This window comes from Amblyomma americanum, chromosome 4 (genome assembly GCF_052857255.1).
Source record: "Amblyomma americanum isolate KBUSLIRL-KWMA chromosome 4, ASM5285725v1, whole genome shotgun sequence".
NCBI classification, from domain to species: Eukaryota; Metazoa; Arthropoda; class Arachnida; order Ixodida; family Ixodidae; genus Amblyomma; species Amblyomma americanum.
The window spans coordinates 153,976,091-153,992,763 of record NC_135500.1 but is presented as its reverse complement, the minus strand read 5'-3'; the positions used below and the strand labels follow the sequence as shown (position 1 = coordinate 153,992,763).

The window sequence follows — 16,673 nt, the reverse complement described above, 5'->3', positions numbered from 1 at the left end:
GTGTCCCCACAGAAGATGTCTCAACCTCTCGTTTGTGAAACAGATTTGCGTCGTTAGGACTTGTAATCGTTAAGGGTGGAACATTAGAGTCTGCGTGGAGAATAAGTTCCGTAGTTGAGACTCGCGAGACGAGGACCTAAGAGCCAAGGAGTCTGAAGGATCACAGCCTCAAACTTTGCTCTTCTTGCTGTCTTTACCGCGATCGCTAGCTCCATTACAAACAAGTGCAATGTTTCAAATGACAAAAACATTGGACTCCTTCTAGTCAATAGCTCGCTTGGCATCAGCGAGCTTATTAGAATAGAAATAAAATGTGAAACAATGCGCGGCTCCCGAAAGACACTGAATGCACACTCATGTTTGGAGCCTATGTTTCGACATTAGACAAAGCACGAAGGACAGAATCTTACTTGGACTGCCAGCATGCTAGCTTATAGCCTTATATGCTTGCCTTATTACGCTTTCAGGTCTCCTAATCCACGCCTGCGCCACCATGCTTCAAGGCCTGGAGGAAAGTCGGTGGATAGAGCACATAGCCATGGCGGCTTTGGGAATGTTTGTCGTTGGTAAGGCCACTTTTTATCTTATCGCGTTCACTCTGTTAGCCACAACAGAATAATTTTAATTATTTCTTGATTTATGACACCGCGATTTGTGGATGTCTCCAGGTAGAACGGGTTATAATTCAAGCGTTGTGGGCTATCACTCATTGCGAATGAACTTCCTTTAGCGCTGTATATAGACCGGGGAACGATCCTCCTTAATGTAGACTGGACAGGTTTGCTTGACTATAAGCATGGCTCACAAGATATGACGAAATGATCCCTCACTAACTCACATGTATACTCACTTACTCACTAAACTCTCACTACACTTAATCACACACTCACTAAAGCACCCTCACTCACAACATTCACTCAGTCGCTCGCCCATGCACTAATTACACTTACTCAGTCACTACACCCAGTCACTCACTCACCATACTCGATCACTCATTCACTGCACTCACTCGCTACATTCGATCAATCACTATTTCGCTCACTTCACAGCTCACTCACTCACCACTCACTCGTTCGCTCACTGAACGCACTAACTCACTCGTATACTACGCACACTCAGTAATTCGCTCACTATATTCACTACACTCACTGACTCACTGACTCACTCACTCACTCACTCACTCACTCACTCACTCACTCACTCACTCACTCACTCACTCACTCACTCACTCACTCACTCACTCACAAACCTAGTGGATTCACGACCTCGCTCTCTCACACAGTGACTCAAATCACTCGCTCACTAGAAACGTTGCGTGCTTTTGTGCTTGACACACACGCACACGCACGCACACGCACACATAAGCACACGCACACACACACGCACGCACGCGCGCACTCGCTCGCTCATTCACTCACTCACTCACCACTCACTCACTCACTCACTAACTACCTCTCACTAACGCCTATAAAAATTTCAGGCGGCACTTTGTTGACGTAAAGTGCGGTGAGGCGAAAGCCTTTTGCGCGGTGTTGCTGCTTGTGTCACTGATGCGTGGTTAAGATGTTAATTAAGTACACAATTGTTTGTGAATCTTAAATGCTGGAGACACTGGATGGCAATTAGGAGGCATCCATCTGAATCGACGGCTTTCTGCAAACACTCTCCAGCGTCCAAGACAAGGAGAACTAGATATACATTGGCAGGAAGAAGCGTAGTCGTTAGCACGCTGAGCTGCGGAACGGAAGGATGGTGTTTCGAATCCCATCGTGCACAAATATTATTTTTCTTATCGAATTGAAGAGTGTCACGGACGGACGGACACCGGGAGTATGAGCCATTAGAGGCTATCGCCTTAACATCAACACAGTGAGTCCGGCGCGATGCCGACCACTTGAATGAAGTGGGTGCAGCGATTATCTCCTTGCGTGACACTACGCACAGCTGCTGTCACACCCGGTGCCATTATACCTGACGTTGACCGCCTGCAGCATAAGTATCTGAGTGAGTACAACGGATATACCGCAGGTATTGAAACCAGTCACGTGGACATGGCCCCTCAGTACGCGCCCACCCTGAAGGCACTCTCGGCCACGGCGTTCGGAGTGGTGCTGGGAGCGATCAACGTCTTCATCATCGCAGATGCATCTTCGCCAACGGTGAGCGTGCTCTACGCAGCGCTGAATCGAACGGCGTTGCTGCTCTCTGTTGCGCCTTGTGTGAAGAACTCGGCGCTTTACAGTTCCTACCCACGTGCCTCAATGGCGAGAGTCAAGGCAAAGAGCAAGAGAAAGTAAAGAACTTTTCATTTGGAACTTAAAAAAAAGCAGAAAATCTTTATTTTGATTTAATTTCCATTTGTGAATCTTAGCACCGGCCGTCAGTGTTGCCTTGGGACGCTCTGACAGCACTGAGCCTGAGCAGGTAATTTGTGAGAGGTAAGGTGGCAATACGTAAATTTACAAATTGTAAATTAATCAGAACACAGGATATTGACATATGGGATCTAAGCGCCCTTCCCTACCTCGTACGCTCAGAGATCTCTGACATTAAAGTACCAAGGAAAGCAAGAAGCGTGAGGGGAAGAAGTTAGAACACACGCAAAACCTGATTTGAAATTGTAGTTCGACATGCAGCTTATGCCAGGAATCGTTGCTGTACGCTCGAATGGAAACTTTCATTTTAGGCGTTGTTCGGCACTGTGGGCGGTTGCTGAATTCGGCACCACGAGGCATTCAGCTTGGCGCTACAGTATGAGCAGTTATCACGAATTTGTCTGCCATTCTTTTTAAGGCATGGTGCGAGTTTAAAGCGTAAACTTTGAACTATAATTGAACTCATCAATATAGGGCGTGTATGGAGTAAACCTGTTCGCTTGTCCTTCCAGTATTCTGAAGTTTTTGAAGTATATTAGCTCACTGCTGCGAAATCAATCAATCAATCAATCAATCAATCAATCAATCAATCAATCAATCAATCAATCAATCAATCAATCAATCAATCAATCAATCAATAATAAAATTTATTGGTAGCAAAAAAGGTGACGCTGGGAGCGAGATCGAAAAGCCAAATAGGATGTTGGCTTGAGATGAGCCATGGTCTGTCCAGTTACAATTAAGGAAATTTCCGAAACAAAGCTGATGTTGGCTTATATAGTTTTTATAATACTATCACGGAGGTTTCAAGCGCTTTAATCACTTCGTTTACCGAATGCCACTCCTGCCAACCCACCTCCTTACTTTTACGGATAATAGTAAATTTAATTCATCGCTCGGTTTTTTTTTTTTTTTTTACTGCGCTAGCAGTCTACACTCGTGCCTCTTTAATATGGGAGTTTTGGTTCCCGAGCGAAAATGTCCGTAAGCGAGTCGTTCGAAGTAATGAATCATGAAGAAAATCAAGGAAAAAAATTTAGACGAAAACTATTCATGATTATGTCTGTATACATAATGGAAACGGTACAAAATCTTGGGACTTTGAAATGCAAAATTCTGATCACCATTATCTCAAAATTAATGTGGTCTACGAAATGCGTGCTGGTTTCTCACTTTCTCATAATGTGATGGCGTCCGTCCAACTAATACTGTTCGCATTACACTAACCGTTAGCACATATATGTAGTCAGTCGGCTGAAAATTCCTTAATGTGACTTACAACGTAGTATACTAGTCTCAGAGAGAGTTTCTTTCAAAGCCATTCATGCAATCGGCAGATGGTAAGGAGCGTCGACAGCGCACCTTTGGCCTTGGCACCGCAAAAGATGAAACCAGAAAAAGAATACGACCTACACTTAGGCATTTGTGCATTCTCACTACCTTTCACTGGTGTAATCCAGACAGAATGCTGGAACATAACAGAGCAGGAGGAGGAGGAGGAGGAAGAAGAAAAAGAAGAGGAAAGGCGGAACATAACAGAAATTCTGGACAAGACCATTATTTAATGGGAATAGTTTACGAATGCATTTTTTTATATATCATAAGATTTCACAATAGCAATCAATATATCAGCACATATCTCGGCAGGCTTGCATTTTTTTGCGATTCATGTTTTTGCTACTGTCAAAACCGTTTCCAATTGATTTTCTAAGGCAGTCGAAACGAAGCGAGCGATAGAATAACTTCTAAAGATTGTCCTACGCATCAAAAGATTATACTGTTATCTTGAATAAGTAGCCGCGGTGGCTCAGTGATTATGGCATTCGGCTGCTGACCCGAAAGACGCGGGTTCGATCCCGGCAGCGGCCATTCACTACTGCGTCCCTCATAGCCTGAGTCGCTTGGGACGTTAAATTTCCTTAAACATTGTTATCTTCAATATTTCCCTAACGGTACCTTACAGTATTTGAATATTAAAAACTGATGTCCATGAATCATAGACTTGAGAAAAGATCTTGTTGGAGCAGTCGTGATTTTGTTTTCATTGCTATGCATATTAACGTTACAAAATACATAGCTCTCAGTGGGCTCGGTGCATTTTCCCGTGTACATTGTCCAGACAGCAATTTTTTATATTAACGGGGCGTAAATGCATTGAAAAAATTTGTTCCCTGGAAAAATTCTAAGTCGAGTCATTCATATAAACGTGCACTAAGCACCATACTTCCCTGTATATCGTTCATGGCACCTCTAGGCATTATGTCCGTTCAAATATGCAGCTGTTACTACTCCCGCGTATAAGCACCACTTGAAATCGCTGTTAACGAAGCGAAAGACAACGCCATTGAAACGGTTACCCCTAACGACATGCGCTATAGCACCGCAGTGTTATATTCAGCCTTCCACGGACGCTGTCTTGCAGGCTCACCGGCTTGCGCACGTCTTCATACCGGTGGTGCAAGTCGTGGCCGCCCTGCTGTACATGTTGTACGGCAGCGCACAATTGCAGCCGTGGGCTTCGCTGCCCCAACGGCCCCAAGAAGAACGCGATGAGCACGGCGACGAGTGCGACGCCCAAACGAAAGACTGCGGGGACTGTGCACCCAAACCGCAGTGCTCCCTGAGGGACGTAGAAGAGACTGTGTGAATGATTAAGCCTGAAGAAGTGTCGTCGACTGGTTTCGTGTTTGTGACATACGCCTGGTTTTGTTTTGCGCCTCATCTTCTGTGTTTCTTGCTATATTTTTTTAATTCTCGAAATACTGGTGCTAAAATGTTGCCAGAAGGAATAGTCGCCGTGAACAAGAAGACGAGAGATTCCATCAAAAAGTGTACAGAGGAACAATATTCTGCCCTGATGCTACATGAAAAGATTGAGGTCAAACAAAGTGCATATGAGGACGAACACTAGGCCAGCTGAGTGTAATATGTGCGCTTACTCCATATGTATGAAAACTAGATAACCAACGAAAGGAAACAAGCACATGCAACGAAACAAATGCCCAGTAAGGTCGTATTGAAGCAAGGGGCAATGAGTTTCGTTTTATTACATTATATTTACCTTTACTGCTTAAATCCTGAGTCGTCATATGACCAAAATTTCGTTGAGCGTCCTTTATTGTCACCACGTCCCGAGACATGGTGTTCATCCTATTACACTGCTGGAGCAACACGGCGGTCCAGAGGCTAAGAGTTTTGGCTGCTGATCTCGACTTCGCGGGCTGTATTCCGGATGCGGAGGTCGCATTTCGGTAGTGGCTACGTAAAAAAAAAAATTAAGTCTCTCTCCTCGTAGAGAATAGATGTAAGCACAGAATTCATTGCTGGAAAGGATTAGCGTATTTTGACTGCGGCTCATTGATGGTGGTAGCCGCAAATGGTGGCTATCTTGATTGTATGTTGTAATATCTTTGAAGGTATAGACCAGATTAAAATCGGGTTCCCCGCCCATGTAAAGGCCTCAAGAAGGCGGATGAACGGCTCCTTATCCGCCTTCTCACCAATACATTGCTGTACCCGGCAGTCCTAAAACATTTTTGACCCTACCTTTAGCGGCGGCTGCCCGCACTGTAGAGCGGTGTCTTCGGACACCTATCAAATGGTGTGGGCCTGCCCCTCCAACCCGGCTATTCCCTTGTCCCAAACCCAACCCGCGAGAACTGGGAGGCGACCCTGGTCGGCTGCCACGACTTACAGGCCAAACAAGCCTTAGTCGGGTGCGCCCGGGCGGCGGCCACCGCCACTGGGTTCCCAAACTAGGAACCTCCGCCTAGTGTTTGTAAGGACCAGTCTCTTACGGGCTGGTCCAAGCATACCTCCTGTCCTTTGTAAAGCCAATACATGTTTTCACCACCACAAAATTGTGTCCCGTGGAGGCTCAGCCATCAGCCACTTTTCCATTCTTAGCTTCCCTTAGCGAGTGACAGCGCAGCCCTTCGCCTCTTAGGGTGTGTAGCGACCGGCGATGTGCCGAAGAGGAGGTGGCGCTGCACAGAACTCCGGGGCCTTCGCCGCCACCGCTCGACGCTTCTGCAATACATGGGGTCGCGGTCGTGCAGTCGACTGTGATCGCGATCTGTGGCGCATGCTGGCGTCACCTCTTCACTATGTCGCTGGTCACGTGGGCCGCTACAGTTTAAGTGCCGCTACATTCATCCTCTTCCCGGGTGGCGCGTTCAACGTCTCTAGCTGGAGGCGAAATGCAGAAGACAGCCATGTACTGTGCGATATCAGTCGACCGGATGACCTGCCATCTACCCCTTTATTGTAAAACTCCCAAGAGGTACAAAGACAAATATCAAAAAAGTGAGAGGAAGCCCGCCTAACCCACTTCCTCCAGATCCATTTCTGTTCCGTGTATCCGAATCACAAGTCTTGCGCCAGCAAACAGATGCACTAATTCCTCAGTGTTCGCACCCTCTCCTCTGCAGTCCTACTCGGAAGTAGGAGGTACCCATTCTCTAGATTCGAGCAGGGGCGGCTTTGATACTGTCTGTTCGTCATTGGTGGCGTAAGAGCCACCTACCAAGGTTGAAAAGTGTCTTCGCTGTAACGCTCCATCGGCGCGTGGGATGTACAAGCTATTCTGGACATGCCTGGCGACGGCTTCTTTATGCAAATGCTTCATTAGAATGCAGCCCACGCCATACTAAGAATAAATGTCCATTTTGTGAGAAATATCGCAATCTATGGACATGCAAAAAGAACCAGGAACTAGATTTTATCGAAAATTCCAGAATTGAACAGTGGGAGGGAATGCTAACCATGCTGCCACCTGGAGGATTCGAAAACTGTGGTTCAATGGGTGAGACAGGTATAGCCGTCTCCAATGGGGTCCTGAACTAATGACTCCACTCAGAATGTTTTGCTCCACAGTAAAGTTTTATTTACTCATAAATTCATCAAGGAGGCGGGCTTGCGATGGAACCACGAAGGTGACTGTGAAAAGTGGAAAGCGGACAATCGGTATATTGATAAACTTCTTTTTCCTGTATCCCCCTGCCCTCTTTCCTAACCTATGCCATACGACACAATTGTCTAGTAAAAAAGCGCCAGTGCACGCTAAATAACTCCATGTGGTCCAAACTATTCGCGAGACCTCTGCTATTGCACCGCTTTCTCTTTTTCTTGTTTCATCCCACCCGCTGCGGTGACTCAGTGGTTATAGCGCTCGGCTACTGAGCCGGAGCACCCGGATTCGAACCCTGCCGCGAGCTTTCGATGGAGGAGAAGCAAAAAGGGCCCCCTTGTGCTGTGCGGCATGAGTAGAGGATAATGGTCCCCGGCGGTCGAAACTACCCCGAAATTACTGCGCCTTTGTTCTTTAAAACAATTTTCATTCTTTAGTTTCCATGCCTTCCACAGCTCGTTCCATGACATGACAGCAGCTATGACATCCTCACAGACAGGGAAATGCGCGCCCTTGACGTGCTTCTCGAGTTTCGGAAGCAAATGATAGTTGGCGGGAGCTAAATATGATGAGTAAGATGGATGTCGCACTATTTGAAATTCGATGTTGGTCAGTCTCTGAACGATTATTGAATCTTTGTGCACTGGGGCAGTGTCAGGCAAAAACAACACACCAGTTGACAGCTTACCTTGACGTTTCTTGACCAGGTCCTGCCTTACCTTGAGCAAAAATAAAGTATAATAGGCTGCGGTCTATATGGCACTAACGTATAAATAACGCACAAACACATCTTCGTTCCTGACCCAAAGCAGGAATGCCACCACCTGGCGGGTGACCTCTCCGTTCGGGATTTCTTTGGTTGTGGTGAACCCAGGTCTGTCCATTTCTTCGACTAGTCTTTGGTCTCGGCACCATACAGAAGCAACCGTGTCTCATCCAGTGTGACAAGTGTACACAAAAAACCGGCTTCACCTAACTCACAATTCTGAAGAACGGGACGGGAAATATCCAAGCGTTCATCTTTTTGGTCAGCACTAAGGCGTTTGGGCGCCCGCTTCGCAGAAACCTTCGTCATGTCTAGCACATCAGTTAGTACATAACGCGCGCGCTCTTTTCAAAAGTTTATTGCCTCTTCTATGCAGTTAACTGGTACCCTTTTGCTTCTCAAAGCAATTTCGTGAACGGTGTCCGCATTTTCCCAAGAGGTTGCGTTCACAGGCCTCCCCGAATGTTTTTCATCTTCGCTGCTCAAATATTCTGTACGGAATCAAGTCACCCACTATTTCTCTGGGGAGTATGAAGAGGCATTCTCCGTCCAAGTTTCTGACAGAAGTTCAAAAATGTAATTTAAACTTTCTTTGCCGTAGTACGATCGATGAAAAATTCATCACTCCAAGGCACTCCTTCCGTCTGAAGTCCGCAGCGGTGGCCGACAACTTCAGTTCACCACTAAGAAAATCATATAAGAATATGGGTTAGTTGGATGAAATCTGTCCCACAATGTTTTAAGAGTAGGTTTTCTAGTAAAATACTTGGAGTTGTCATTGATCACTTGGATCAGGGCGAAGTTAAAGATTTATCAGCAGCCCCTCGTATGTGACTTTTGAGTCCAGAAGGATGCCGCCGATAATTATTCCTGGGAGAAACATTATTCGCAGACCCCCCCCCCCCACCCCCCCGAAAATTGCGTACTCAAATAAATACCGAAAAAGTGCACCGAATTTTCGCAATATAAATACTGCACAATCCAGTCTCTACTCATGATGATTATGAATTTTTATGGCGCAAGGGCAGCTTTGGCCAAAGAGCGCCATGGCAGAAGATAGGTTTCATTGCACAAGGTGGAGTCAATGACCCATTTCCCAAGCATTTCACCCTAAAGTCCACTTTCTACTCATAACCCACAGTTCTCCTTGGGCACGTGAACATGCATGCATCCCGGTGCACACTTTGTAAGTCAGTACACTTTTAAATGCGAATGCATTATATAGCTCATCGGCAAAGAATTCCGACGTCGGCGTTGGCCAACAGCAGTTGTGTCGAAAATCTCAGACCGCGTCAGCACGGTATCAAAGAAAAATAATATTCCTTCCCAAGGTGCGGGGAATTGAACCCAGGACTTTCAGATTGCGAGGTGAGCACGAACCCATAGGTTTTCTATACGTGGTATTTATTGCACTGAAATAATGTTCTATTTACATGAACTATTTACAAAGCTTTTCGGAAACGGCACGAAAGACATCTAAAAAATGACAGAGCAACAGTGCACTAAACGGAAAGCAAGGTCACCAAGAGAGAGTGCCACTCCGGTTTAAAGTCTGTCTGTGTATACACTTCCCTCAGATGAAGAATCATTTGCCAGAAATGAGATTTCGTAAAAACAACTGGTTTACAGTGTCGGTCCATCATTCGAGTTTTCCGTAATCTGTGTAGTCCAATCAAGAAAACATATATCAAGAGGTTCATCAATATATTGCACTCCGGTAAGGTATCGTACTGTATGAGAAGTCAAATAAATTCGCTTTTTTAAGGTCAGTTGCAAGACATCCCAGAACAGAATTGCGTCCTTATAGTTTTTGAAGCAATGTTCATTTGTTTAAAGAACATCACAGAGGCGGTAGTTGACAAATGACACAAAAATGCTCAATTTCTGAAGCCAAGCTTTTACGGACAATGTTTTCGTAAGTGTCTTGTAGAAGAAAGTCTGAGTGCGCGGTGAAATTAACATTTTTCGCACCCGCATAAGCCCATTATGAGCCGGCAATTCAAAGTACAGTGAGTGGTAAAGAGGAGGAGGAAAAAGCATTGAAACCAACTCTTTGTAGAAACATTTTCATGACACGAAAATTAAGAACTCTGTTGAGAGACGGAGTGCCATAAAGCGCACATCAGAATATACCTCATGCGTAAACTCCATAAACAAGGACGGTCCGAGAAGATATAGGACACAATCAGTGCGGGCAAAATATTAATGAAATTGTTCTGCAAAAACGCTCGAAGTATCAGGGGGAAAGTATCCCGAAAAACATAACGTGGGCAACAATCTGCGCACAAAAACACGGGCTAAACCTAGCCGAAAAAGTAATCACGTCGCATGGGTTACACGAAAGAACCCCAAACAAAAGTTGCAAAAACTTTGTGGAAGCGGTGAACAGAAATTCTGGCGCAGTGAATGATCTGAAAAATATAATAAATTTTTGTCACGTTGTTTCTTGGCGAACAAAGGTGAACTTAGTAAATGCGTTGTCTTAAGACTGTATATTGAGTATGTGCGTCATTAGCAAGGGAGAGAAAAAATTAGAAATAAATAAAAATAAACAACAATGATTTCGCATTCAAAGCACGCAATTTCCAAGTGCCCTGCGTAATATTTTTTACTACACGTAGGTACACACAACTTTTCTCCGAAACCAAAGCGTCCTAATTTTTGTCGTTATTTTTGTTTTCCGGCTGTTCCGTTGAAATACCACATAAAATCAAGAAACTAGGAAGCAGGAAGCATCTTGTGCCCAAAAGCAGTAGGCTGCTAGCAGGCCGTCTCGATCCAGTAATGAATGCCGGCAACAATAACAACAAGCACTATTGCTCTCACCGAACGCAGCGTCAGTTGTGGCCCACTGCGGTTCGCACTCCCCTACATGCTAGCTCTCAATCTCGCTTCTATATCATACCTGCTGATTCTTTTTAAAACGCTTACAGGTTGTTGTTTTAAAAGCTGTGAAAGCTATCTCGTGGTGCTCTGCGCAGGCGGGCTTTACACCAAGGCGGACATAATATACGTGACACAGCTCGATAAGTATGCAATTAATTAACAAGATTAACTAATGAATTTCTTATTTCATATTTGATGGGGCAAGATTATATTGAGAAATTGAAGGCCGTCAGCATTGAGGAGCACGAGCCCAGTTTTTTTTTTTAGTTTTCTCAATCGGCAATGCGGTTCAAAATATCGACCGTCAATATTTCGCCTGCATATGATGAATTAAAAATGCGAGCGGCACCATTTTATAAATGTGTTATGCGTGAATGCCAACTCAACGAACTTTTAGATGTGTATTTGTGACACACTACCTCGAACCACAATGCCGATTCAGAGAACTTCAAATCTTCGCTAGCTTTCGATATCGACGGCCTTCAGTTTGCCATATAATCATACGCCCATAAACCAAGAATACAAACGTTTATCAGTTATTTTAGTCATTTAATCGCCTAATTATTTACCTCTATCATGTACATAATGTCCGCCTTGCTGTAAAACCCACCAGCACAGACGGCCCTTACGTATCTCTCATAGTTTTTAATACAAAAATCTGCAAATGTTTAAAAAAATCCTATCCCGTATATACACGCACGCGTTAAACAACACCGCACATTCCCAACCAGCTCATACTGCCCTCTGAACAGCGAGCGTTTTTATTCCATATATTACGCACGTTATCCGCGTACTTCATGCCAGAATGGCGACTTCAGACAGAAATACAATTCTTCCCAAGAAACAATGTTGACAGAACTGGTCTCGCTGGTTCGCCTTGGCTTACCCTCGACACCCATCGCAGCAGCGCTGCGCGTTATTGATTGGGTGAGCGTGGATTGCCATTGTCTTCGTAATCCATTTACAGACCAGAAACTTCACTGTTTACACGTGGTTTCTCGGCTATAGCGACGCGGCGCTTTCACTCTGAACTAATGAAAGAGAACTCCAACTTGTTTCTTGCTCTGCTTGAGCCCCAGATTGCTCCTTTCTTTCTTTTCCGCTGCACGCCTATAGACAGTGACGGTTCGATACCCTGCCTAGCACTGCATTGTGACCCTTCATGTTCCTCGCTGTTCATTCCTCAACTACCTAGAAAGCATCTGCGCCCTTATTCGGTCCATGTAGATGAGGCACTGGCGTGGCAGGATGAAGCGAACGTGTCCACGCAACCGTCCGAAAGCTACGCCTGTTTTGTGGACTAGTCCCGCAGATAAAAAAAAAAGCGTCTGATTTCGACCGCAGTAGTTCGCACGTGTCATTCCTCATTAGAGGCGGCTTCTGGTTTCGAGTCGCTCCTTTCACAAGGGCGTCAAAAAACACTAACATCGTCCGTGGCAGTGGTAGCGCCGACACCCTGTACAACCTCTGCTGGCAAAACACTGGCTGCATAGCAATACCGGCGCCAGTGGCAATCCACAGTGCTCGTCAGGCGGGTGCAAATAGACCGCTCAGCTAGCTCTACCCACGCGCTATGGCACGCTATATGTCTTCACGCTGACAGGCGTCGTTTGCGTTCGCAGGGGCCGCCGGGCCATTAGCAAACAGCAGCCAATCGCTCAGAGTGCTGTGTTCTAACTCTGCGTTGATTACGTGTACCCGTATCGTCTACAACTACACCCCTCCTCCCCTACACCGCTCTCCCATTCCGCGCTGTCTACTTTTCTCATCTTTCTTCCGTTTTTTCGCCTAGGCGTGAAAAGCGTAAAATTAGAGAGAATCCGCGAATGACTGCGCGCAGGAAAGCGGACTTTTGAAAAATTCCAGACTTGTCGATAGGCCAGCTTTTCAAAGTATGCACTGAGCCAGATAAGAGCAGTTTACCATGCATTCGTCAACTTAGGCAGCGCAGTGCGCTATGTGCTCGAAATATCTGCGCCCAGCTTAAGCGCCTTGGCTAGCTGCGATAAAGGTGCGAGCTCACGGACGGCACGTGGGAATTGCACCTTGAAATTCACATCCTGTTTAGTCGCAACATCTATTTCGAGTTTACGCGAGCCGCAGAGACTCCCACGACATTTTCCAAGCTGGTAGCACCATTCTTTTTTAAACCAAGCGAGAAAAAAAAACGCACCTTTTTTATCGGAGCCCACTCACACAGCCTCATTGAACCGCAACAACAACACGCCAAAGACAGCAGCAGCAGTGGCCCGGCAAAGCAAACTCCGTAAACTTTCTTTCTCTCTCTCTTCACCACATTTTCTTGGTATTTATTTTGTTACCGTTCGGTATACTGTCGCCGGAACGAGCTCGCCTCCCATGAAACGCACAAAATTACGGCGACGCATCGCGTGCCGCTCCTCATTTGAGGCGCAATGAGTTGCCCGCACGGCAATCCTGGAGAGCGCGTTTAAACGCGACATTGAACCTTGGTCGGTTGCAAAGGACGTGCGCCATCGACCTCTTCCCTTTCTTCCCTTTCTGCCCTTCGCTTCCTCGCCGCTCACTGTCCCTTCCCCCTCATGACACTCCACTACAAAACTAAAATAAAAGAGCACTGAAAAGAAAGAGCAAGGGGGAAAATGGGGAAGCCGATGGGAGCTTGCAACGCAGCTAAAAAAGAGAGCGGGAAAAGGAAAGGGAGAAAAAGGACGCTCGCAGGCTATAGGGTGCATGTATACGGGCCACCGCTCTAAGCAGTGGGACGGCAGAGCTCGTTAGTGCGCGTGGCGCGTGCGTCTTCCTGCACAGGTAAGGGAGGCTATGGGACGCTTTCCGTGTGCTGCTCCAGTTTGGTGCCCTTGCGAGATAACCTATTGTTCAGTGTTCGTCAGCGAGGGACTCCAAACCTCTCGTAGCGTGCTGTGACGGTATAACCGGTATCTCTCCTCATATTTATATATATATCCATGCCACTGTTCTCATGCGGCCGTACGTGTAATGCACGTCGGTAGCGTCTAGCGTTAAAGATCGCCTCGGATCCTATAAAAAAAGACGAAGCTATTGAGACGAAGAAGGGAAGGAGGAGGTGCTGGCTGAAAAGGAGCGCTGAAGAAGGGGAAAATAGGCCCGTCACACTTTATTTCTTGTTATTTCCTGCGCCTTTCCTTTTTTGGTTGGAGAGTTGCGTGTCGCGCTGATAAAACCAAGGGGAAATAAAGAAAGGAAGAAAAGAAAAGAGCAGCAGCAGTCAGTGGCAGCTAGGAGGCGAAGTCACGAAGCCCGCAGATTATGAGCGCAAGTTGTCCACGAGGGAGGACCCATCACACGCACACGCTGCACTCGCCATAATCTTTTTTTTTTTGGCCTCACTCGGTTGCTGGGGAAAGGAAACTCACGGCTTCTGGCTCGCTTGCGCTTTCCGGGCAAGGCGTTTGTCTCCGTTGACCGGGCGGGGGTGTATTGTGGCTTCTGAAACCGCGTGGTGATAGCGGGGAGATTGGAGCGGCGGCGGGCCCCGAGATCTTATAACTCGGCCGGGACCCCTGCTGCCTGAAGGCGCGTCGGCGATTAGAAAGTGGCGAGAAGGGAAGGCCCCCGAGGCGAGGCGACTGGCGAAGGAGCAGCACCAACGGTGGAGGATATATGTTGTATGTGTGTATATGTGCGTGTCTGTGCGGAGAAAAGAGGCGACGGCACGACGCTTGGGGACGCTGGTTTAGTCCCGTCATCGCCTTCACGTCCTGGTGCTCTACGGCCTGTCTTCTCCAGGCGAACGGTGACACTGCGGCGCCCGAGGCTATTCTAGGTAGGTGTGGGCGTCTTTCTAAACCTATGCTGCGGCCACTCGCTGTCTGTCCAAGAAAGGAGACTGTTGGTTGACTTCCGTCTTTTTATATGCTTGGAACTTTCTTCCCTCAGTTTTTTTTTCCTTCTTGCGCTTGTGCGCAAATGCATTTTTGTGCGTTTTGTGCGTTTTTTGGCGCCTGTACGACCAGCTGTCGTCGTCGAAAATGGCGAGGGTGGCGCAATGGTCAACCTAAGTCAAGAATTTACGGTCCCGGTGTGGAAATTCGCGTGGATGCATGGCTTTCGTGCGTGGACACATAATTCACCGGTATTGGGTTACACAGAACTTCCCCGCACGTGTACAGAAGTACCAGTGGGAATGTCATGTCCGGGGAATGGGCGCGGGCAATTGAGAAAGACAGTATACCGCACATTTTGCAAAAGTAACCTTTGTGCTTAAGCGCTGGGGGAGAAGCGAGAACGATGTGGGCATTAAAGGAGGACGTGGCATGGATGTAAGGTGGCCTCAGCTGGCAGAGGACTGGTCTAATAGGAGATTTATGGGAGTGGCATTGCCCTGCGGTGGGAGCAGTAAAGCTGCCGCTGTTGCGGCTGATGATAATGATAATGATGATGATTGTATAGGTTATGTGGGGTCTAACGTCCCGAAGCTGCAAATGGGTTATAAGGAACACTGTAGTGTACGGCTACGGATTAATTTCGGCCACCTGGGGTTCATTAACGGGCACTGACACAGTGAGAAAAATAGCAACTTGCACCCTTAAAGTTGGCGTAAGAAGACGTCCAATTTTTTTGCGGCATTGCACTTTGCTTTGGGCTTTACAAGAAAGAGATTCCTCCAGCGCGAGTGAGAACTGCTTCGTTTTTTTTTTTACTTGAGTGATTAATGACTTTTACACAACAACCTCCCGGACGATCAAGTTTCACTATAGGCGTATTTAACTTAGTTTGCGCCGCGTCTTTTATTTATAATGTCCATGAATTCATTTCCGGCATTCTACGTGTGTGCACGTTTCCATGTAGCGCATCCACTTTGCTCCACTACGCCACTGCATCTTACATGTTTTTCTTTATTTTAAACTAGCTTCTTTCAGCACGCATTCCCCCCCCCCCCCCCCATTCTTAAATAACTTAACAAAGCTATACTGTTCGAAAAAGAAAAGAAGTGCATGATGAAACCTTTTCGTGGTTATCGGTGCACTTCGGTCGCTATATATTATGTCCAACGGAAAAATACTACCCGAGTTTGCTGCCATCGCGTCTCATAAATTCTGGAGACGGAGGCTTTCCATGGAAGGCGAATGAGAGCTTCCATATTGGAGTAAACAAGCTAGTTACTTTCTGCGGTGCATAAGTGGACGACCGCAGATAATTTTTGCATTTTCCGCGTCTTCTAGTCCCTTTTGTTTGGCTGTGCATGCGAGCCAGCAGTCCCAATTTGTTTTTGGCGAGGTGGCTGAATTCACTGCAAAGTTGTGACGAGGAACAAACATCGATTCTAAAGACCGACGGGAAATATTCTGATTGAAACCGAAGAAGATCACAGATACCAAGCAACCTACCTAAACTGGGGAACCCCATCGACCCCTGGATATGCGAACAGGACAGTGAAACGGCTGAGATCACACAGCGTGCACAGCGAACACAGGCGTCGTGAGTCGGTAGTATTCCGTAATTACTTGATGCCTTTCACGAAGGAAGTTTCATGCCGGGCGAGTTCATACCCGCATGCGTGAGCAGATCCGAATTCTCAACTTCACTGAGGAAGCAGTACCGTCACCAACAAAGACGGTATGAAGAAGATAACAATAGCGGCAGAAACGAAAACAAAAACATGCACAAAATAAAGAGCCACAACCATAGCGGTCCTGCGAAACTTTGAGCTTTAACGGGACTTCCAAATAACTGCAAGCTCAAAAAGAAGCGCATTTAACGAGATCATCAGCAT

General features: G+C 46.5%; 2 protein-coding genes across 2 annotated transcripts in view; both read left to right on the top strand.

The window, feature by feature from the left end:
* LOC144130414 (vesicular glutamate transporter 2-like) overlaps positions 1–5,475 on the top strand; it is a 29,839-nt gene extending 24,364 nt beyond the window's left edge. Inside the window, exons 9-11 of the mRNA XM_077664339.1 lie at positions 468–566; positions 2,029–2,159; positions 4,798–5,475. Of these exons, the coding sequence (XP_077520465.1) occupies positions 468–566; positions 2,029–2,159; positions 4,798–5,022 (455 nt within the window). The 3' untranslated portion in view covers positions 5,023–5,475. The remainder of the gene's footprint in view (positions 1–467; positions 567–2,028; positions 2,160–4,797) is intronic.
* A 9,122-nt stretch (positions 5,476–14,597) lies between these two features.
* LOC144128538 (vesicular glutamate transporter 3-like) overlaps positions 14,598–16,673 on the top strand; it is a 70,850-nt gene continuing 68,774 nt past the window's right edge. The window contains exon 1 of the mRNA XM_077661992.1: positions 14,598–14,723. The gene's annotated coding sequence lies outside the window, so the exon portion shown is untranslated. The remainder of the gene's footprint in view (positions 14,724–16,673) is intronic.